The following is a 17803-nucleotide window of genomic DNA, read 5'->3' on the forward strand; positions in this document are numbered from 1 at the left end:
GCTTTAAGCAGATGTTCTTCTGTGCAGATGCAGAAGGCTGACTTTTCACTCTGTCCAACAGTCCATTTACAGTTTGAGTGCAGTCTGTGCTTGTCTCATTAGAGAGCCAAAGCAATCCGTCAGAAATCACCTGTTTTACTTGGCCTGCATGCTTTGACAACTTGCCCCCTTATTTGGTGGGGACTTAAAGCTTGGTTGAGCCCCTGAGATTGAGCAGGCCTTCATTGCACAAGGAAAAGGCTATATGAACACTCCTGACCTGCAAACTGATATTACATTTCAGAATTTGTTAAAATTAGGTTAGAGTTAGGGTTAGGGTCAGAGTTAAGGTCAAGGTTAAGGTTAGGGTCAGTTTTTTATAGTCTCTTTTTATAGCCCTGGAGGAAACCCGCAGAGCCCTTTCCTTGCCCAGCTCAAAAGGCCTGTTGGGAAACCAGAAAAGTATGTTTCTCACTGTTATATTCTCTCTCTATTCTTTAGTCTTACTCTCATCACTCTTCCCAGGGATGACCACACCTCTGATGCATTCACACAACTGTCAGTAGCTTTCTAAGATAAAGTGCTGTCTTTGAGAGTCATTATGTTATTATATTATGCACAACCTCTAATAGTGCACAGCACCGCTGACTAGAGACCAGCTGGGAGGATTTGTCTGGGGATTTATAAATCATCCGATAAATAAGGGAACACAATTAAAAAGGCTTTAGGAGGTCTCCCCTGGCTTTGTTTTAGAACAGCACCAGGGGAATACTTCTGATTCCTTCATTCTGAAAGAAAACACAGCAGCCTGTCTGCCCCGAGGTCCAGGATCGTAATTCTAGAAACCTCGGACTGCCCTGGCCTGAATGCTGGCTGAACCAGGGGCTTTATTTTTGCAGTTGCCATGGAGGCGCCAGGGAAAACTTGAGGACACGGTGTGGTCAGAGCCTTCTATTTATCATGGCTGTTTATATAGTAGGCAGTCTGGGAGGATCGGGCCAGCAGCTACCGGCTGTTTATATAGTAGGCAGTCTGGGAGGATCGGGCCAGCAGCTACCGGCTGTTTATATAGTAGGCAGTCTGGGAGGATCGGGCCAGCAGCTACCGGCTGTTTATATAGTAGGCAGTCCGTGAGGATCAGGCCAGCAGCTACCGGCTGTTTATATAGTAGGCAGGCTGGGAGGATTGGCCAGCAGCTACCGGCTGTTTATATAGTAGGCAGGCTGGGAGGATCGGGCCAGCAGCTACCGGCTGTTTATATAGTAGGCAGTCCGTGAGGATCAGGCCAGCAGCTACCGACTGTTTATATAGTAGGCAGGCTGGGAGGATCGGGCCAGCAGCTACCGGCTGTTGATATAGTAGGCAGGCTGGGAGGATCGGGCCAGCAGCTACCGGCTGTTGATATAGCAGGCAGGCTGGGAGGATCGGGCCAGCAGCTACCGGCTGTTGATATAGTAGGCAGGCTGGGTGGATCGGGCCAGCAGCTACCGGCTGTTGATATAGTAGGCAGGCTGGGTGGATCGGGCCAGCAGCTACCGGCTGTTGATATAGTAGGCAGGCTGGGAGGATCGGGCCAGCAGCTACCGCAGTAGGTTACAGGATGAAGCCTGGTTTCACATTTATTTAAACAGCCAATCGTTTGGGAGCTGAAATAACCAGGCTATTTTCACAATACCAGAACTGTAATGGAGAATTGTGGTGGACCTTCTTCACATTGCACACTGTAACTGTGTCAGTGGTAATGTTATTACCATGATAATATTGGGCTGATTGCAGGACTAAAATTATTAAAGAATAATACAGAGAAATAAAATCCTCAGACAATGAGCACAAAGGAAGGGAAACATTCAGGCAGAATTTATTGGATAAATAATATTACACAAAGAAAAAACAGACATATTGTCATTGAGGGTGAATGTGCCTCCACACCTCATCCTGTGTCCCGTGGGGAGAAGGTGGTCTCCAGGTATTGGAAGGGTGGTGACTGTGTATGGCAGACATGGTGTTAGAGTGGTTCAAGGCCCAGTGTTAGCAAGTCGCACTAACGCTCTGGACCAGAGCTAGTTGACGCCACACACCTCCTTGATGAAGATCCTTGATCACCATATCAATAGTTCGCTGTGTTTGTGTATACTTACAGTACATACTTCCTACTGACTTTCTGATGTACTGATTATATACAATTACATTTCATATTTCTCTCCTTTTTGCTGATATTGCTAGAGGTTTTCCTTAGACAATGACTTCACATGTTGACAAAATGCTAGTTTGCAAAGTTATGCACCTCTCCAGCATACCTGCTATTGCTGAAATAATGCAAGAAATGGAAATACATGCTGATGACTGATCGAGGCAGTGGATGTTTTTTAATCACAGGGACATACACTGTGCAGGACAGACTATACGGTATGGTGTGTTTAGGCAGTAGTGAACACAAAGTTACATGATGACTTTATTACATGTCATCATCATCAACAACATCATCACTTCCAATCCTTCTGTCATTTTGTTGCCCTGTGTTCTAGAACAGAAAGGCAGGTATTTGGGAGAATGGTTATTGCATAAATCAAAAGCTGATTTAGAGTCAGCTGAATGCATCCAGACAGTAAATTAAATTACATCAAATATGTTTAACACTTTTATACAGGATTTGTGGCAGGTGAGTTGTCCCTAAGATATTTAAATAATTTCAAATAATTTGACAGTTCGCAATAAGAAGAATATTGTAAAATGATCATATATTTAAGAACGATCTTAAATAACAGATCACTCTACCCTAGTTGTAAAAAGAAGACATTGCTTTTAAAAAATATATATTGTCCAATTACATAAAAGTCTTCTCTTTCCTTTTATTAATACTTATAGGAATGTCAGGAGAGAAAAACAAAACCGGACAAGTCAACAGACATTAGCTCCAGTCGGAGGTAACGACCTGAATACATGAACTATGTGTCTGTCCAAAGCCATGTGCTAACGGGTGCATTTAGGAGGAACTCTAATCGCCTGTATAAAACTAACACGACAACACTGTCATCTCTTTCTGCCTGCCTGTGCAGATCCAAGCTCAGGTCCTGTGCACTTTAACTGTATGAAGCAAGAGGACAACCCCTCTCCAAAAATGTTAATAACACACTCTCCTAATGTAAATTAGCATAATCAATTATAGAGTACTTCCAGAACAAGAAAAATATATATTTATGTATAAATAAATACATGGTAAATAGGGCACTTGGTTACTTCATTATTGTGAAACCCATTAGTCTATAAGGCATCCCTTCACTGTAAATAACACTCATTACGCACGAATAACTAACATTTGTTTGTGACCAAATCTGCTTGAAACCTTATTTGTTGCATCCACTGTATACACTGAGACATCATCACAGTTAGTAGAGTAGAATACCCTTAAATCAAACATGAAATATATTCCTTCAAGGCCACTGGGTTCATATCTTCTCCCATTCATCAAATTAGGAAATGCATTGTCACTCCTGGAAAAGTTTTTTTGAATGAAAATAACTAGTCATAGATGAATGTAACGTTTTTGTGCAGTCTGAATATATTGGTTATTCACCCACTGAGTTATACAACCACTGCAGTTTTGCTGGACATCATGAGAATTCTGTATGAAAAGGTTATAGCTGCTTCACGTAGTTTCCAGGAAAGGTTCCAAAAAACGTGCTTCTTCTGGATGTGCCTTGAAAAATAACAAACATATAGCGGTATTAAAGGAAATATCTCAACGATATAGTTTGTTTCAAGCATTTTCAGTGGAGTAGTGCATTATGTTTTTGTTTATGGAACAATGGCTGAGGATATGTGACTATTGACACATCAAAATAAGGACAACTTCCACAGTGCACTGATTGGTTTAATGACTCAATTCAAGGCAAGGAATGCCATCTGTTGGCAGCAGCTAAGTAGTACAACTTTTAAATGCTCTGAATGACTGGCGGAACAGGGGTGGGCAATGGCCATGCAGAGCCCCTACACAGGAATTATTGTATAATTAATGTCTATATCTTTTGGATATTAATAGAGCAAATAAATACAACGTCGGACCCACCTACAAACCAGCCGTCGTCACACCTCTCCATCACATCAACAACGTCCCCTTCCTTGAGCTCCAACTCATCCTCATTACGTGGAGCATAGTTATACAGGACCTGGAACCTACAGACCATAATAACTGTCATCAGTGAGGATTATACAGTCACATCATCAGATTCATTTACACATTGCTACTGCTTATTTAAGCAATAAGGCCTGAGGAGGTGTGGTATATGGCCAATATACCACAGCTAATGGCTGTTCTTAAGCACGACGCAACGTGGAGTGCCTGGACACAGCCCTTATACCACAAAATTCCGAGGTGCTTTATTGCTATTATAAACTGGTTACCAACGTAATTATAAATGTAAAAAGAAATGGTTTTGTCATACCCGTGGTATACGGTCTGATATACCACGGCCGTCAGCCAATCAGCATTCAGTGCTCGAACCACCCAGTTTATAATACAAATTAGACACATTCAATCTGAGACTTAACTTCAAATAAGCTTTAAAGCTCTATATAACGTTGAGGAAATAAATCGATGTGGAAATAGAAGATAGACTTACGCCTCTCCACCACAATTCAGGGCATCTTGGGTAAACAATGGCCGCTGAGAAGAGAGAAGAGAAATGCAGTGTTATACAGTAGGCATGTCATGTTTCTATCTGTCTCCCTCTGCCGTATGTTTTACCACCATCAGCGTCCATCACTGTAGCAACAATGTGCTAGAGCCAACACAAAACCATCTTTGCTTTAATTAATGTGCTAGAACCACAATGCTGACAAAGAGCTGACTGTACTCTGCTTGGTTGAAGGGGATTTGGGGACTAAGTACTTCCTGGGAGGTACACAGTATTTATTCAACATCACTCAGAGACAGAATAGAAGACAGTGAGCAACGAAGCATTTCAGATCCTAACATTCATTCCTAAATTCCACCTGTTCCACAGCACACAAGCCTAGACTGGTCCCAGATTAGTTTGTGCTCTTGCCAACTACATTGGCAAGACAATGAATGACAATGAGTTGGCCTGATAGCACAAAGAGACTGGCACTCAGGCTAACACAAGCCATCCTAGCAAGCAGCAAGTCCACAAGCATTGACTGTTTTGCTTCCACACTAACAGGTTGGGAAGGCAATTATGGGTCAAAGGGGGAGTCCATTCCATTCTCCTGAATTAAACCGTCAGTCGTCAGGCATGCAGTAAAACCACAGACGATGCTGTCAAGGGGGCACACTCCAAAAACCAGACACTATGATTACATCCCAAATGGCACCCTATTCCCTAAGTAGTGCATTCTATAGGGAATAGGGTGCTCTTTGGGACACACACTTTGCCACAGGGAAACAGGGACCCATTGTCAGTTCATCAAACACAACTGGGGATTCCTGTTCCCGCACAATGCCAAGCTGCAACGCACACTGGACAGACAGTCAGGAATTAAAGTCGAAGGTATTCCTCTGGTGTTTGATGACATGGTTGGCATGCTTCTGCTTACAGCGGGCATTCTTAACACATCTGTTGTCTCCTAGATATTAATCTCTTCATATCTAGGAGGTTGTATTTTTACAGACCATATGTGTGAGAGTGTTGTATGTTATGTGGTAGATATGTTGATGAAATATGGACAGTAAGAAAGGGATACATTAACTTTAAAGAGAGGACTTTGTTTCCTAGTAACCCAAACGTACGATGATGTCACACAAGGTGCATAGTGGGTAGCAGCCCTACCCTATGAGACGGGGAATAGCTCTGGGCTCTACTGGGCGAGCCGCAGGACCTCCGAGACATCACAGGGCTACGAGGGGGCTTACCCACAACAACAACCTCACGCTTTACAGGCTGAAAGAACCACAACCAGGATTTACAATTAGAGAAGAGTACTCAAACATACTTTACCACTCTGATCACGCACACACTCACACAAAAATACATACCAGGTGATTAACAGGGAACAACTGGGCAACCAAACCTGTCATCAAAGTTAAACACTAATTGTAGAAAATTATATTGGGTATTAAACCAGAGCATATCGATCTTACTGTGTAAGTGGTAAGTTTGAAATGTAACCATCTTTGGTGATCTCTCTCTCCCAGCTTTGTATAAAGCAGCAGTATATTTCGTACGTCTGCCAGGGTTAGGGTTGCAAAGGGTCGAAACTTTCCGGTAAATTTACCTAATTTTTCCGGAGATTTTCCATGGGAAGTTAAGCCTGGGAATTTGTGGAATTTTGCTTAAATTCATCAAAAAAGTTAGTTTATAACAGTGAACATTTTTTGTGGGAAACACATAAGGCAATTCTAGGTCTTGTGGCATATTTTGGTTAAACTATCCCCAATTCAATGGAATTGCAACCCTCTGCGAGCACAGTGCATTCTTCCATCACATGTACAGCTGATTCTCAAGATCTTGCACACTAATGAGATGCTACTGAGCCCACACTACTATACTGTCTGAGCCAAGGACTACATGCTTTCTGGTAAGTTTTGATGACAATACTGGGTGGGGTGAATATATTTTATATGACATACATTATTTTATGTTAACTAGTAAATAGTAGCCTACAGCAAAGTGTGTTTAAATCATTTCGAACTTGTTAACAATTTCTGCTACTTAGTTTTTGCTACCATGTGGGTTTTAGCTTGCATGAGCCTGCTAACTGATGAGTATTAATTCACTTGTTTCCAAACATGTTTCATTTTAAAACATTTACCTTACAAAGGAGTTGTTTAATCTAACTGCTTAACTATTTATCTGTACATTGAATTGTATTTGGGTTTTTTTTACTCATTTTTTTCTAATCTTTACAGGAAAATGCCACGGGCATTATCTGATGTGTGGAGACATTTCACTGCAGCTAATGTAGAAGGAAAAGCTGTGTACATTTGCAAATACTGTGCCAAATCATATGTGAAGAATGCAACAAAGATGCAGAATCATCTGGCCAAGTGCATAAAGTTCCCTCAGCGCTCACAACAAGCAACCTCTGACAAAAGTCCCTCAACATCTATCGAGGTGAAAATGATGAATCAGACACCTTATCGATAGCAACAGCTCATGGTCCTCCTGGAATCAGAAGTTTTTTTGACTCAATGGAGGAACTTAGTCAGAGAAATGCTGATGAATGTCTTCCTTGAGCTGTGTATGCAACTTGTTCACCTCTGATGCTCACAGGCAATGTGTATTGGAAGAGATTTCTGAATGTTCTTCACCCAGCATACACACCTCCAACCAGATATGCTTTATCTACTCATTTGCTGGATGCAGAGTTCAACAGAGTTCAACTGAAGGTCAAGCAAATCATAGAGAAAGCAGACTGTATTGCAGTCATCTCTGATGGGTGGTCGAATGTTCGTGGGCAAGGAATAATTAACTACATCATCTCCACCCCTCAACCAGTATTCTACAAGAGCGCAGACACAAGGGACAACAGACACACCGGTCTCTACATTGCAGATGAGCTGAAAGCAGTCATCAATGACCTTGGACCACAGAAGGTATTTGCACTGGTGACAGACAATGCTGCGAACATGAAGGCTGCTTGTTCTAAAGTGGAGGAGTCCTACCCTCACATCACACATGGTTGCTCATGCATTGAATCTGCTCCTCAAGGACATCATGACACTGAAAACAATGGATACACTCTACAAGAGAGCCAGGGAAATGGTTAGGTATGTGAAGGGTCATCAAGTTATAGCAGCAATCTACCTCACCAAACAAAGTGAGAAGAATAAGAGCACCACATTGAAGCTGCCCAGCAACACCCGTTGGGGTGGTGTTGTCATCATGTTTGACAGTCTCCTGGAGGGGAAGGAGTCTCTCCAAGAAGTGGCTATATCACAGTCTGCCGATATGGACGGCCAAATCAAGAGGATCCTCCTGGATTATGTATTTTGGGAGAGCGTGGTAAGCAGCCTGAAACACCTGAAACCTATAGCAGTAGCCATTGCACCGATTGAGGGAGACAATGCCATCCTGTATGATGTTCAGACTCTGCTTGCAGATGTAAGAGAATAAATCTGTACTGCCCTGCCAACTTCACTGTTGCTCCAAGCAGAGGAAACTGCAGTTCTGAAATACATCAAAAAGCGTTTAGACTTCTGCCTGAAGCCCATACACGCCACAGCGTACATGTTGGACCCCAAGTATGCTGACAAGAGACTCCTGTCTGGTGCAGAGATCAACAAGGCTTATGGTGTCATCACTACCGTGTCTCGCCACCTTGGCCTGGATGAGGGCAAGGTTCTTGGCAGTCTGGCAAAGTACACTTCCAAGCAAGGGCTTTGGGATGGAGATGCAATATGGCAGTCGTGCCAACATATCTCATCAGCCTCCTGGTGGAAGGGACTTTGTGGATCTGAGGCTCTTTCCCCTGTTCCCTCCATCATCCTCCAAATCTCACCAACATTAGCCGCCTCAGAGCGTAACTGGTCCTTGTTTGGGAACACACACACCAAAGCACGCAACAAGCTGACCAATACAAGGGTTGAAAAATTGGTGGCCATCCGGGAAAATTTGAGGCTTTTTGAGCCTGACAACGAGCCATCCTCAACAAGATTGGGAAGTGACAGTGATGATGACGCCTCAGAGTTTGATGTTCAAGAGGTGGACATTGAGGAGGTCCAGGGAGAAGACATGGAAGCCTGAGAGGAAGACAACCAAAGCGTTAGTTTCTAGACTATCATTTTACAGATCTATGTTGAAAACGTTTTTGGGAGATGCGATGGATCATTGGGGATCATTCAATATTCCCTTTATTTTGTTGTTCAGTGAAATCATCCCATGTGAAGAGTCAACACATTTAATTAAAGTTCAATTCGTAACTTTTTACATTTCTATTGGAAGGATTTCATAATTTGCAATTATGTCAATTTATGACAAGGTAAAAGGTTTATGTTCCTGTCTCCATATGATATGGTAAATATATCCAATGCAAAAAACATCTACATTTAAATGGTATTAATATTAATTTGCATATATTTCCATTAATTCCAATATATTCCCGTTAATTCCCATATATTCCCGTTAATTTCCACGGCAAGTTTCCACCTCTGAATATTCCCCAAAATGTGCAACCCTAGCCAGGGTTGAGAAAAGAAAGCTTCTAAAGCTAGAGAAATGACGTTGCCAAGAGCAGCACTGCAGATATTGAGATGAGCGAGATGCAAGACTTCGCTCTCAAAAAGTCAAACACAGTATCTGCGCATGTGCACATGTTCGCTTCACGCTGTTAGAGTGTGATAGGTATGGGACCAAACGCTTGTAGTTGTTGCGGAAATTGACCCACTATGCTGGTTACTTTACGCATCTACTTCATAATGCTGAGTCTACCTTTAATGACAGTAAGAGTAATATCTATGCTAGGAGGAGACTGGCATAAGACCTGGGCCCGTATCCACAAAGGGTCTCAGAGTAAGAGTGCTGATCTAGGATCAGGTTTGCCTTTAAGATCATAATGAATAAGATTATATGGACAGATCCTAGGTCAGCACTCCTACTCTGTGTCGCTTTGCGGATACTGACCCTGGAGACAAGGGTAAATAAAAAATAAAAAAATTCCAAGAATACAAGGACTATCTGGCAGCCGTGTTACTTAGTTATCAACCATTTAATAGTCCTGCAATTGTTTAAAAATCTGTTACCTAACCTACAGTGATTCATTTATCTAGACTAAGCATGTTACAGTAGTATTGTAACATAGTACTGTATCTATGAACCAACCAATAGCAGTACTGACCAAAGATGACTGTGTGAAGTAAACAGAACAAAAAACTAATGACAGTATCAGTACCACAGTGAATAGAGTGAAGTAAGGGTTAAAGGAGTAGTCAGTAACTTAGCGAAGACGTTACAGTAGGTCAATGTTAGAGAGGAGAATTAGGGGCAGGGGAGGAGTTAGTTGTCACGACATGATGTCACACAGGCACCTGGTCTTTACCTTGACCTTGGAGGACCTAGACTCCAGGCGGGGGTACTGTTTGTTGTAGGGAGGGGGAGAGTGTAGCACCCCTGGAAGTGGAGGGGTGGTGCAGGGGGAGATGAGAGGAGACAAAGGTTTGGGTGAGGTGGTCGAGGTGGAGAGAGTGGGGATGGTGAACTGCTGGGAGGGAGGGGAGGTGAGGCGTACAGAGGAACCCTGGTGACAGAGAGACCAAAAGGAAAAGTGTGTTATGGGCTACACACACAGCCCCATCTGAGGGATCTTTTGAGAGTGGCAAACAAACCAGAAATAACAATCTGGCTAACCAGACATAACAAGAATCCGTTTCTCTCAGAAAAAAAATCAGTTGGAAAAAAGTTGCCTCAGATTTCAAATAAGTTCATGTAGGGTTAGTGGAAGCAAAAATGTTTGCACAGCAGGTGTCAGGTTAGGACACACAGATCACACCAGGGAGGACTCTACCTTGTCCTGTTCTGCCCCATCCCTACACACAGGGGTAAAGGTATTATAAGGTGGGGTCATCTTCCTGCTCTCAGCAGGCTCCTCCTCTATGAAGAGCTTGGGAAGCTCCTCTGTCACGTCTGATGCTTGTCTGTAAAACTCTTCCCCTTTGGATTGGTCGCCCCCCTGAATGATGGACACCAGCTCCTCACAAAGGTCATCTTCCTGTTCTTGGTCCACTACCTGGTCTTTAGTTGAGTCCTCCATGAACTGATTCCTCTCTTTAGAGATGAACTGATTTAGCTCTACTATGTTCTCGTGTTGAGATGGGGGGTCGGTGTGAGACAGGGGGTAGCTTTGAGATGGGTGGTCACTGTGAGAGGGGCAGTCGCTGGGCTCATACACCACCAGATCGATGGGACTGCAGGCCTTTGGTGAGGTGGGCGACAGGGCCACTGTGTCTGAGAAGGGGTTGAACGGTTTCTCCTGTTGTGAGTCTATAATGGGCTTGATGCTAGTGTTGTTCTGAATCTGAGACAAGTCGACCACGCTGCCATACTTGGGGCTCCCAAACATGGGAGAGATGGGTGATGAGGTGAAAGAGGTGCCGCCAGAGGTGGTGGGGAGGGAGGATAGTGGGGAGGGTCTGGGTTCTGGGGAGCAGGGGTAGATGGGAGCCTTGGGGGAGGTGATGGGGATAAAGTGGCCCTCTCTGAAGGAAGGAGTGAGGTTGCGTGGTGTCGAGGTTAGGGTTCCCAAGGTGGGGGCTGGGCTGGGGGAAACCAGGCAATGGCTGGGGGCTGGATAGGGGGAGGGGGACACCAGGGTGCTGAGGGCCTCCAGGTCAGCCAGCAGACTGCTGTTAGGGTATGGGGGAGGAGTGGGGGCCGGGGTGCCGGAAGGGGATAGGCCCAGCGTCAGGTTTATCCAATCATTGGTGACAGCCTGCAGGTGGGCCCTCTGGGTACTTGGGGAGGGGGATGGGAACAGGGAGGAGCGGGGTGTCCTGAAGGAGAGGGAAGGCGAGGGTGGACTGAAGCGAGGGTGCGTGGATGATGACTTGGGAGAGAAAGAGAGAGAGTACAGAAACATACGGCAGAACATAAGTGAGGGGAATGGCCAGGTCAGAATGCATAGGACAGAGACTGTTGTTGTTTCTGAAATCTATTTACCAACGTTGACTCTGCTCCAGTCAGATTATTTGAGATCACTAACACAGAAAAGAGACTGGTGCTAAAGATACAGAGGCTTTACCTGGGGGTTAATGGTATGCGAGATCCTTGGGACGTCCTTACCAGCAGCGGCTAGTCAATGCCCAAATTTGACCCAAAATAAATAATGAAGATCAATCCCAGAAAACACTGTATCCCACTCCGCTTTCACCACTGTAGCGTTGAGATTCTCTCCTCCAGAGCTGCCACACACACACACACACACACGTTTTTTACATGTGGTCTTTGGATTGGAGGACCAAAATGCTCTGTGACCACCCGCCAACGTGGCTGGTAAACTAGATATTCTACCAGCCAAATGCTCTGTGACCACCCGCCAACGTGGCTGGTAAACTAGATATTCTACCAGCCAAATGCTCTGTGACCACCCGCCAACGTGGCTGGTAAACTAGATATTCTACCAGCCAATGCCAAAATCTACCAGCATTTGGCTGGTGGCTGGTGTTAATTTCCCACCCTGGTCCATACCCTGAACCCTAACTTTAAATCATACCCTTACCCTAATCCTTACCTTAACCATAACCCTTCCCTAACCCTAACCTTAACCTTAATATTTACCTTAACCCTTACCTAACCCCAACCTTAACCTTAACCATTTTAAAATGTCAACTTCAATGTGGTTGGGATTTCCCAAGGATCATGGACAGCAATGACAGTGTAACTAAACTAATGCAACCTGCCCTGTTGCTGCCAAGTCTGTAGATGAAGTGTGAAATGTGAACTGGGCCTGGCACGTCTTACTGGAGAAGCAGCAGCTGGTAGCTCTCCCACCCACAGAGGTCTCTATTAAACAGGTTAATGGAAAACAAGGCTTCTACAATGAATGCCATAGTGTCGGCATCACAATTCTCTTCCGCTCAACCTATGGCCCTTTAAACATAGAGAAACTCTGTGTGTGTACAGTGTGGGTTTGTCAAGGATTGAGTTAGACTAAGCCTTACCGATTGGTGGCAGGTGTAAGAAACCTTACCGATTGGTGGCTGGTGTAAGAAACCTGATGGATTGGTGGCTGGTGTAAGAAACCTGATGGATAGGTGGCAGGTGCTAGAAACCTGATGGATTGGTGGCTGGTGTTAGAAACCTGATGGATTGGTGGCTGGTGTAAGAAACCTGATGGATTGGTGGCTGGTGTAAGAAACCTGATGGATTGGTGGCTGGTGTAAGAAACCTGATGGATTGGTAGCTGGTGTAAGAAACCTGATGGATTGGTAGCTGGTGTAAGAAACCTGATGGATTGGTGGCTGGTGTAAGAAACCTGATGGATTGGTGGCTGGTGTAAGAAACCTGATGGATTGGTAGCTGGTGTAAGAAACCTGATGGATTGGTGGCTGGTGTAAGAAACCTGATGGATTGGTGGCAGGTGTAAGAAACCTGATGGATTGGTGGCTGGTGTTAGAAACCTGATGGATTGGTGGCTGGTGTTAGAAACCTGATGGATTGGTGGCTGGTGTTAGAAACCTGATGGATTGGTGGCAGGTGTAAGAAACCTGATTGATGGATTGGTGGCAGGTGTAAGAAACCTGATGGACTGGTGGCTGGTGTTAGAAACCTGATGGATTGGTGGCTGGTGTTAGAAACCTGATGGATTGGTGGCTGGTGTTAGAAACCTGATGGATTGGTGGCTGGTGTTAGAAACCTGATGGATTGGTGGCTGGTGTTAGAAACCTGATGGATTGGTGGCTGGTGTAAGAAACCTGATGGATTGGTGGCTGGTGTAAGAAACCTGATGGATTGGTGGCTGGTGTTAGAAACCTGATGGATTGGTGACTGGTGTAAGAAACCTGATGGATTGGTGGCAGGTGTTAGAAACCTGATGGATTGGTGGCTGGTGTTAGAAACCTGATGGATTGGTGGCAGGTGTTAGAAACCTGATGGATTGGTGGCTGATGTAAGAAACCTGATGGATTGGTGGCTGGTGTTAGAAACCTGATGGATTGGTGGCAGGTGTTAGAAACCTGATGGATTGGTGGCTGATGTAAGAAACCTGATGGATTGGTGGCTGGTGTTAGAAACCTGATGGATTGGTGGCTGTTGTTAGAAACCTGATGGATTGGTGACTGGTGTAAGAAACCTGATGGATTGGTGGCTGGTGTAAGAAACCTGATGGATTGGTGGCTGGTGTTAGAAACCTGATGGATTGGTGGCTGGTGTTAGAAACCTGATGGATTGGTGGCTGGTGTTAGAAACCTGATGGATTGGTGACTGGTGTAAGAAACCTGATGGATTGGTGGCTGGTTTTAGAAGCAGGACAACAGCTCCCCAATGCTAATATATGCATAACAAGACAGCTGAGAAGACCACCCTTAGTTCTAGAATGTTTTAACTGAGACAAAGTACTCTACTACAGTACGCCTCTCTTCAAAACCGATCACCTACTAAAAGACACATGCAGTATATTCACCAGCCATATAGACCTGACAGTAGATTGTAAATGCCAAGTGGATATTTTGTGTGCCTTCTAAATGGCACCTCATTCCCTATACGGTGCACTACTTTGGACCACGGCCTATAGGGTTCTGGTCAAAAGTAGTGCACTATATACAGAATAGGGTGCCATTTGGGTCAGGTTATGTGGGGTCCGATGGGGTCATCGTACCTTGGCCGAACCCACAGGGTGAATCCTGTCAGCGGATAGGCTCTGGGGTAAAGAGGAGGGTTCTTGGTTGGGGTGGGCGGGGTTCTTGGCAGTGGGGAACTTCTTGACCACTACATCTACGTAGGACACGGGGAAGATGCCCTGCTTGTTGCTCCCTGGGATCTTCCCTTCATACCAGTTCTGGTCCACCTGGCTCAGCAGAATCACCCTCTCACCCTGTCAGACACGCACACGCACACACACACACACACACACACACACACACACACACACACACACACACACACACACACACACACACACACACACACACACACACACACACACACACACACACACACACACACACACACACACACAGGTAGAAGTCAGTTTAATTGTAGACACTGAAGGGATGAGAACTATATACAGTCAGACTATTTGAGAGTGAAAGTTATGCAGTGACAGCGGAGAGGCTCTTGCCTTTCTCAGTGAGAGCTCCACGTTGGTGTCAGCATTAAAGTTGTAGCGAGCCACTGCTTCACCAATCTCTCTGACCTGGGCTGGCGGGGGAGGTCTGGCTGGCTGCTGCTTCTTAGAGACAGGGATTTTCTAAAGAATAAAGAGAGTGAGGCTGTGGGTTCAGGATAGGGAACAAATGTAAACTCAAAGTTATTCAATACTGTGCATTGAAAACCCAGATTGAGACAGCCAGAAGTGGAGAGAGAAAAAGAGGAGAGGAGAGAGGAAGAGAGGAGAGATGCGAGAAGGGAGGAGAGATGATAGGAAGAGAGGAGAGATGAGAGAGATGAGAAAGGAGAGTAGAGAGCAGACACTAACCTCCACATAGGAGATGGGGAAGATCCCCAGCAGTCCACGGTGCTCTCCTTCATACCAGTTGTTGTCAATCTGCCTGATGATGTACACCGTCTCCCCCTTCCTGAATGTCAGCTCCCTGCACAACACATGGACCATTAGCGTCATGGCTGAGGGATGTGTCATTGTTGTCTTAATCTGAAATACTAGCAAACGTTGGGTTTGATCTGTACTTACTTCACTGTCTGTGCCTTGAAGTCATATACAGCTCTGGCTGGCTGTTTCCGTTGAGGGCATGGAAAGAAACAATCAATCATGGCATCCCTCTATCAGTGTTCAGTACAAGTGTCAAATATAAATCGGAGGCCAAATATAATTATTTACCTCTCTGACTTCAGGAGTTGGCATCCTGATCTGGGGGGTGTGGCGGCCCCCATCAGTGTAAGAGTGGCCCCTGGCGGGTTCCTGGTCTGTCAGAGAGGGAGAGAAGGCCACAGTGAGGAACAGAGAGGAACAGTCCCTACAGACACTTAACATGCAAAGGAGGAGTCGATGGCAAGGGTATGAGAGGAACAAAAAGAGGGATTTTAGCTAAATAATGTGAAGAATCAAAATAAAACTACAGAAAAAATCGAAACACTTATCTAACCTAGTGTATGGTGTGGGAAACAGACTCAACTTCACCACTCCCCACTTTAGAAAGGTATAGAGCCCTGTACTGTCCTGGATTCCCTACAGCTCGCTTTAAGACACGTAGACCATATGTAGGAAATAGGGTGCCATACAACTGTATCCAGTTATATTTTCCGTAGCGAGCCTGTCTCTCTCAATGACTCCAAACAAGAACATTTATATCCAGCAGAAACAAACACCCTGGATGGAAATGTACATTTTTGTGATTTAGCAGACGCTGTTATCCAGGGCGACTTACACCAAGTGACAAAACATTAGGAACACATGCTCTTTCCATGACATAGACTGACCAGGTGAATCCAGGTGAAAGCTATGATTGTGTATGTGTGCCATTCAGAGGGTGAATGGGCAAGACAAAATATTTAAGTGCCTTTGAATGGGGTATGGTAGTAGGTGCCAGGCGGACCGGTTTGTGTCAAGAACTGCAACGCTGCTGGGTTTTTCACGCTCAACAGTCCTGTGTGTATCAAGAACGGTCCACATCCCAAAAGACATCCAGCCAACTTGACACAACTGTGGGAAGCATTGGAGTCAACATGGGCCAGCATCCCTGTGGAACGCTTTCGACACCTTGTAGAGTCCATGCCCCAACGAATTGAGGCTGTTCTGAGGGCAAAAGGGGGAAGGTGCAACTCAACATTAGGAAGGTATTCCTGTTTTGTACACTCAGTCCAAAGGAGCAATTGGGGTTAAGTGCCCTGCTCAAGGGAACATCAACAGATTTTTCACCTATTCGGCTCAGGGATTCAAACCAGCAACCTTTCAGTTACTGGCCCAAATCTCTTAACTGCTAGGCCACCTGTCACCCACTAGTATTTATACTGCAGGTCAGCACTGGGTGCTGATGTGGTCTTAGTGGGGACTGCTGCCAGAAAACCTCTCTTTGCTTGGGGTAGTATGTCAAGTAAAAGGGGGCTGCATACTCTGGTCAATGGTCCTGCAACTGGAGTTTCAATCATCAGCCCAACAGCTACTAGATATTTCTCCCACCAGTAGGAACAGACACTATATGCTGTGCCAAGACCACAGACAGGATACAGACATAAATACTCCTACTACTTGCTAAGAAGCAGACACAGATTGATATACCCATCTCTCCTCTGAGGAAAAACACATTTATAGGAGAGGGGTATCTGTCTCTGTCTCTCCCCATGCCAACATCCCACAGAACCCTTTTTAGACTGCCCACCTCAGCTGCTCTCCAGTCATATGCCCCCTGCTATGTCTATTAACAGAAGCTTTTAGACGAGACACACACACACACGGCTGCATCTCTATAGAGTAGCGTGGAGACACAGGTCCTGTGGTGGGCTTCATGTTGACTGAGCTGTGGACAAAGACTCAAGCACACGAATGCCTTATAAACATTTCTTTTCACACATTGTATCGCCTGTACCGACTGGTAAGGCATTCCAGATTCGAGATTAGCCTTCGGTGACGAGAAAGGTTTATCAGAAATAGGTCAACCAGAGGGCTGGTAAATATGGTTTTGGTGTATGGGTGTGTCGCCCTCAGCGATGGGAGACCAGACCAATGTGTACACGTCTCACGGAGTGAAGAGGCTAACTTCCAATGAAAACACAAATACATAAATAAATATAAAAATAGACTAATGTTGGGGAGACAAAATAACCAACATCATACGAGAAAATATGAATAACCTGCAAGAATGAATACAACAGAGTTAGGAGGGTGACTTGATGAATACAACAGAGTTAGGAGGGTGACTTGATGAATACAACAGAGTTAGGAGGGGTGACTTGATGAATACAACAGAGTTAGGAGGGTGACTTGATGAATACAACAGAGTTAGGAGGGTGACTTGATGAATACAACAGAGTTAGGAGGGTGACTTGATGAATACAACAGAGTTAGGAGGGTGACTTGATGAATACAACAGAGTTAGGAGGGTGACTTGATGAATACAACAGAGTTAGGAGGGTGACTTGATGAATACAACAGAGTTAGGAGGGGTGACTTGATCAATACAACAGAGTTAGGAGGGTGACTTGATGAATACAACAGAGTTAGGAGGGTGACTTGATGAATACAACAGAGTTAGGAGGGTGAC

At 44.9% G+C, this 17803-nt stretch overlaps 1 protein-coding gene across 8 annotated transcripts in view; it reads right to left on the bottom strand.

Annotated features, from left to right (window-relative positions):
• Positions 1 to 1821: 1821 nt before the first annotated feature.
• Positions 1822 to 17803, bottom strand: part of sorbs2b (sorbin and SH3 domain containing 2b) — a 77976-nt gene continuing 61994 nt past the window's right edge. For 6 of the 8 annotated variants that reach the window (XM_045724083.2, XM_014212798.3, XM_014212797.3 and 3 more), the window contains 11 exons: positions 15424 to 15509; positions 15277 to 15317; positions 15064 to 15178; positions 14707 to 14835; positions 14245 to 14460; positions 10438 to 11475; positions 9973 to 10170; positions 5766 to 5876; positions 4599 to 4642; positions 4046 to 4152; positions 1822 to 3676 (listed from right to left, as the gene is read on the bottom strand). In XM_045724083.2, the coding sequence (XP_045580039.1) occupies positions 3615 to 3676; positions 4046 to 4152; positions 4599 to 4642; positions 5766 to 5876; positions 9973 to 10170; positions 10438 to 11475; positions 14245 to 14460; positions 14707 to 14835; positions 15064 to 15178; positions 15277 to 15317; positions 15424 to 15509 (2147 nt within the window). In that variant the 3' untranslated portion in view covers positions 1822 to 3614. The remainder of the gene's footprint in view (positions 3677 to 4045; positions 4153 to 4598; positions 4643 to 5765; positions 5877 to 9972; positions 10171 to 10437; positions 11476 to 14244; positions 14461 to 14706; positions 14836 to 15063; positions 15179 to 15276; positions 15318 to 15423; positions 15510 to 17803) is intronic. The other 2 variants (XM_045724084.2, XM_045724088.2) reach the window with 2 other exon arrangements.

Source organism: Salmo salar, chromosome 09, assembly GCF_965601325.2.
Source record: "Salmo salar chromosome 09, fSalSal1, whole genome shotgun sequence".
Classification (NCBI taxonomy): domain Eukaryota; kingdom Metazoa; phylum Chordata; class Actinopteri; order Salmoniformes; family Salmonidae; genus Salmo; species Salmo salar.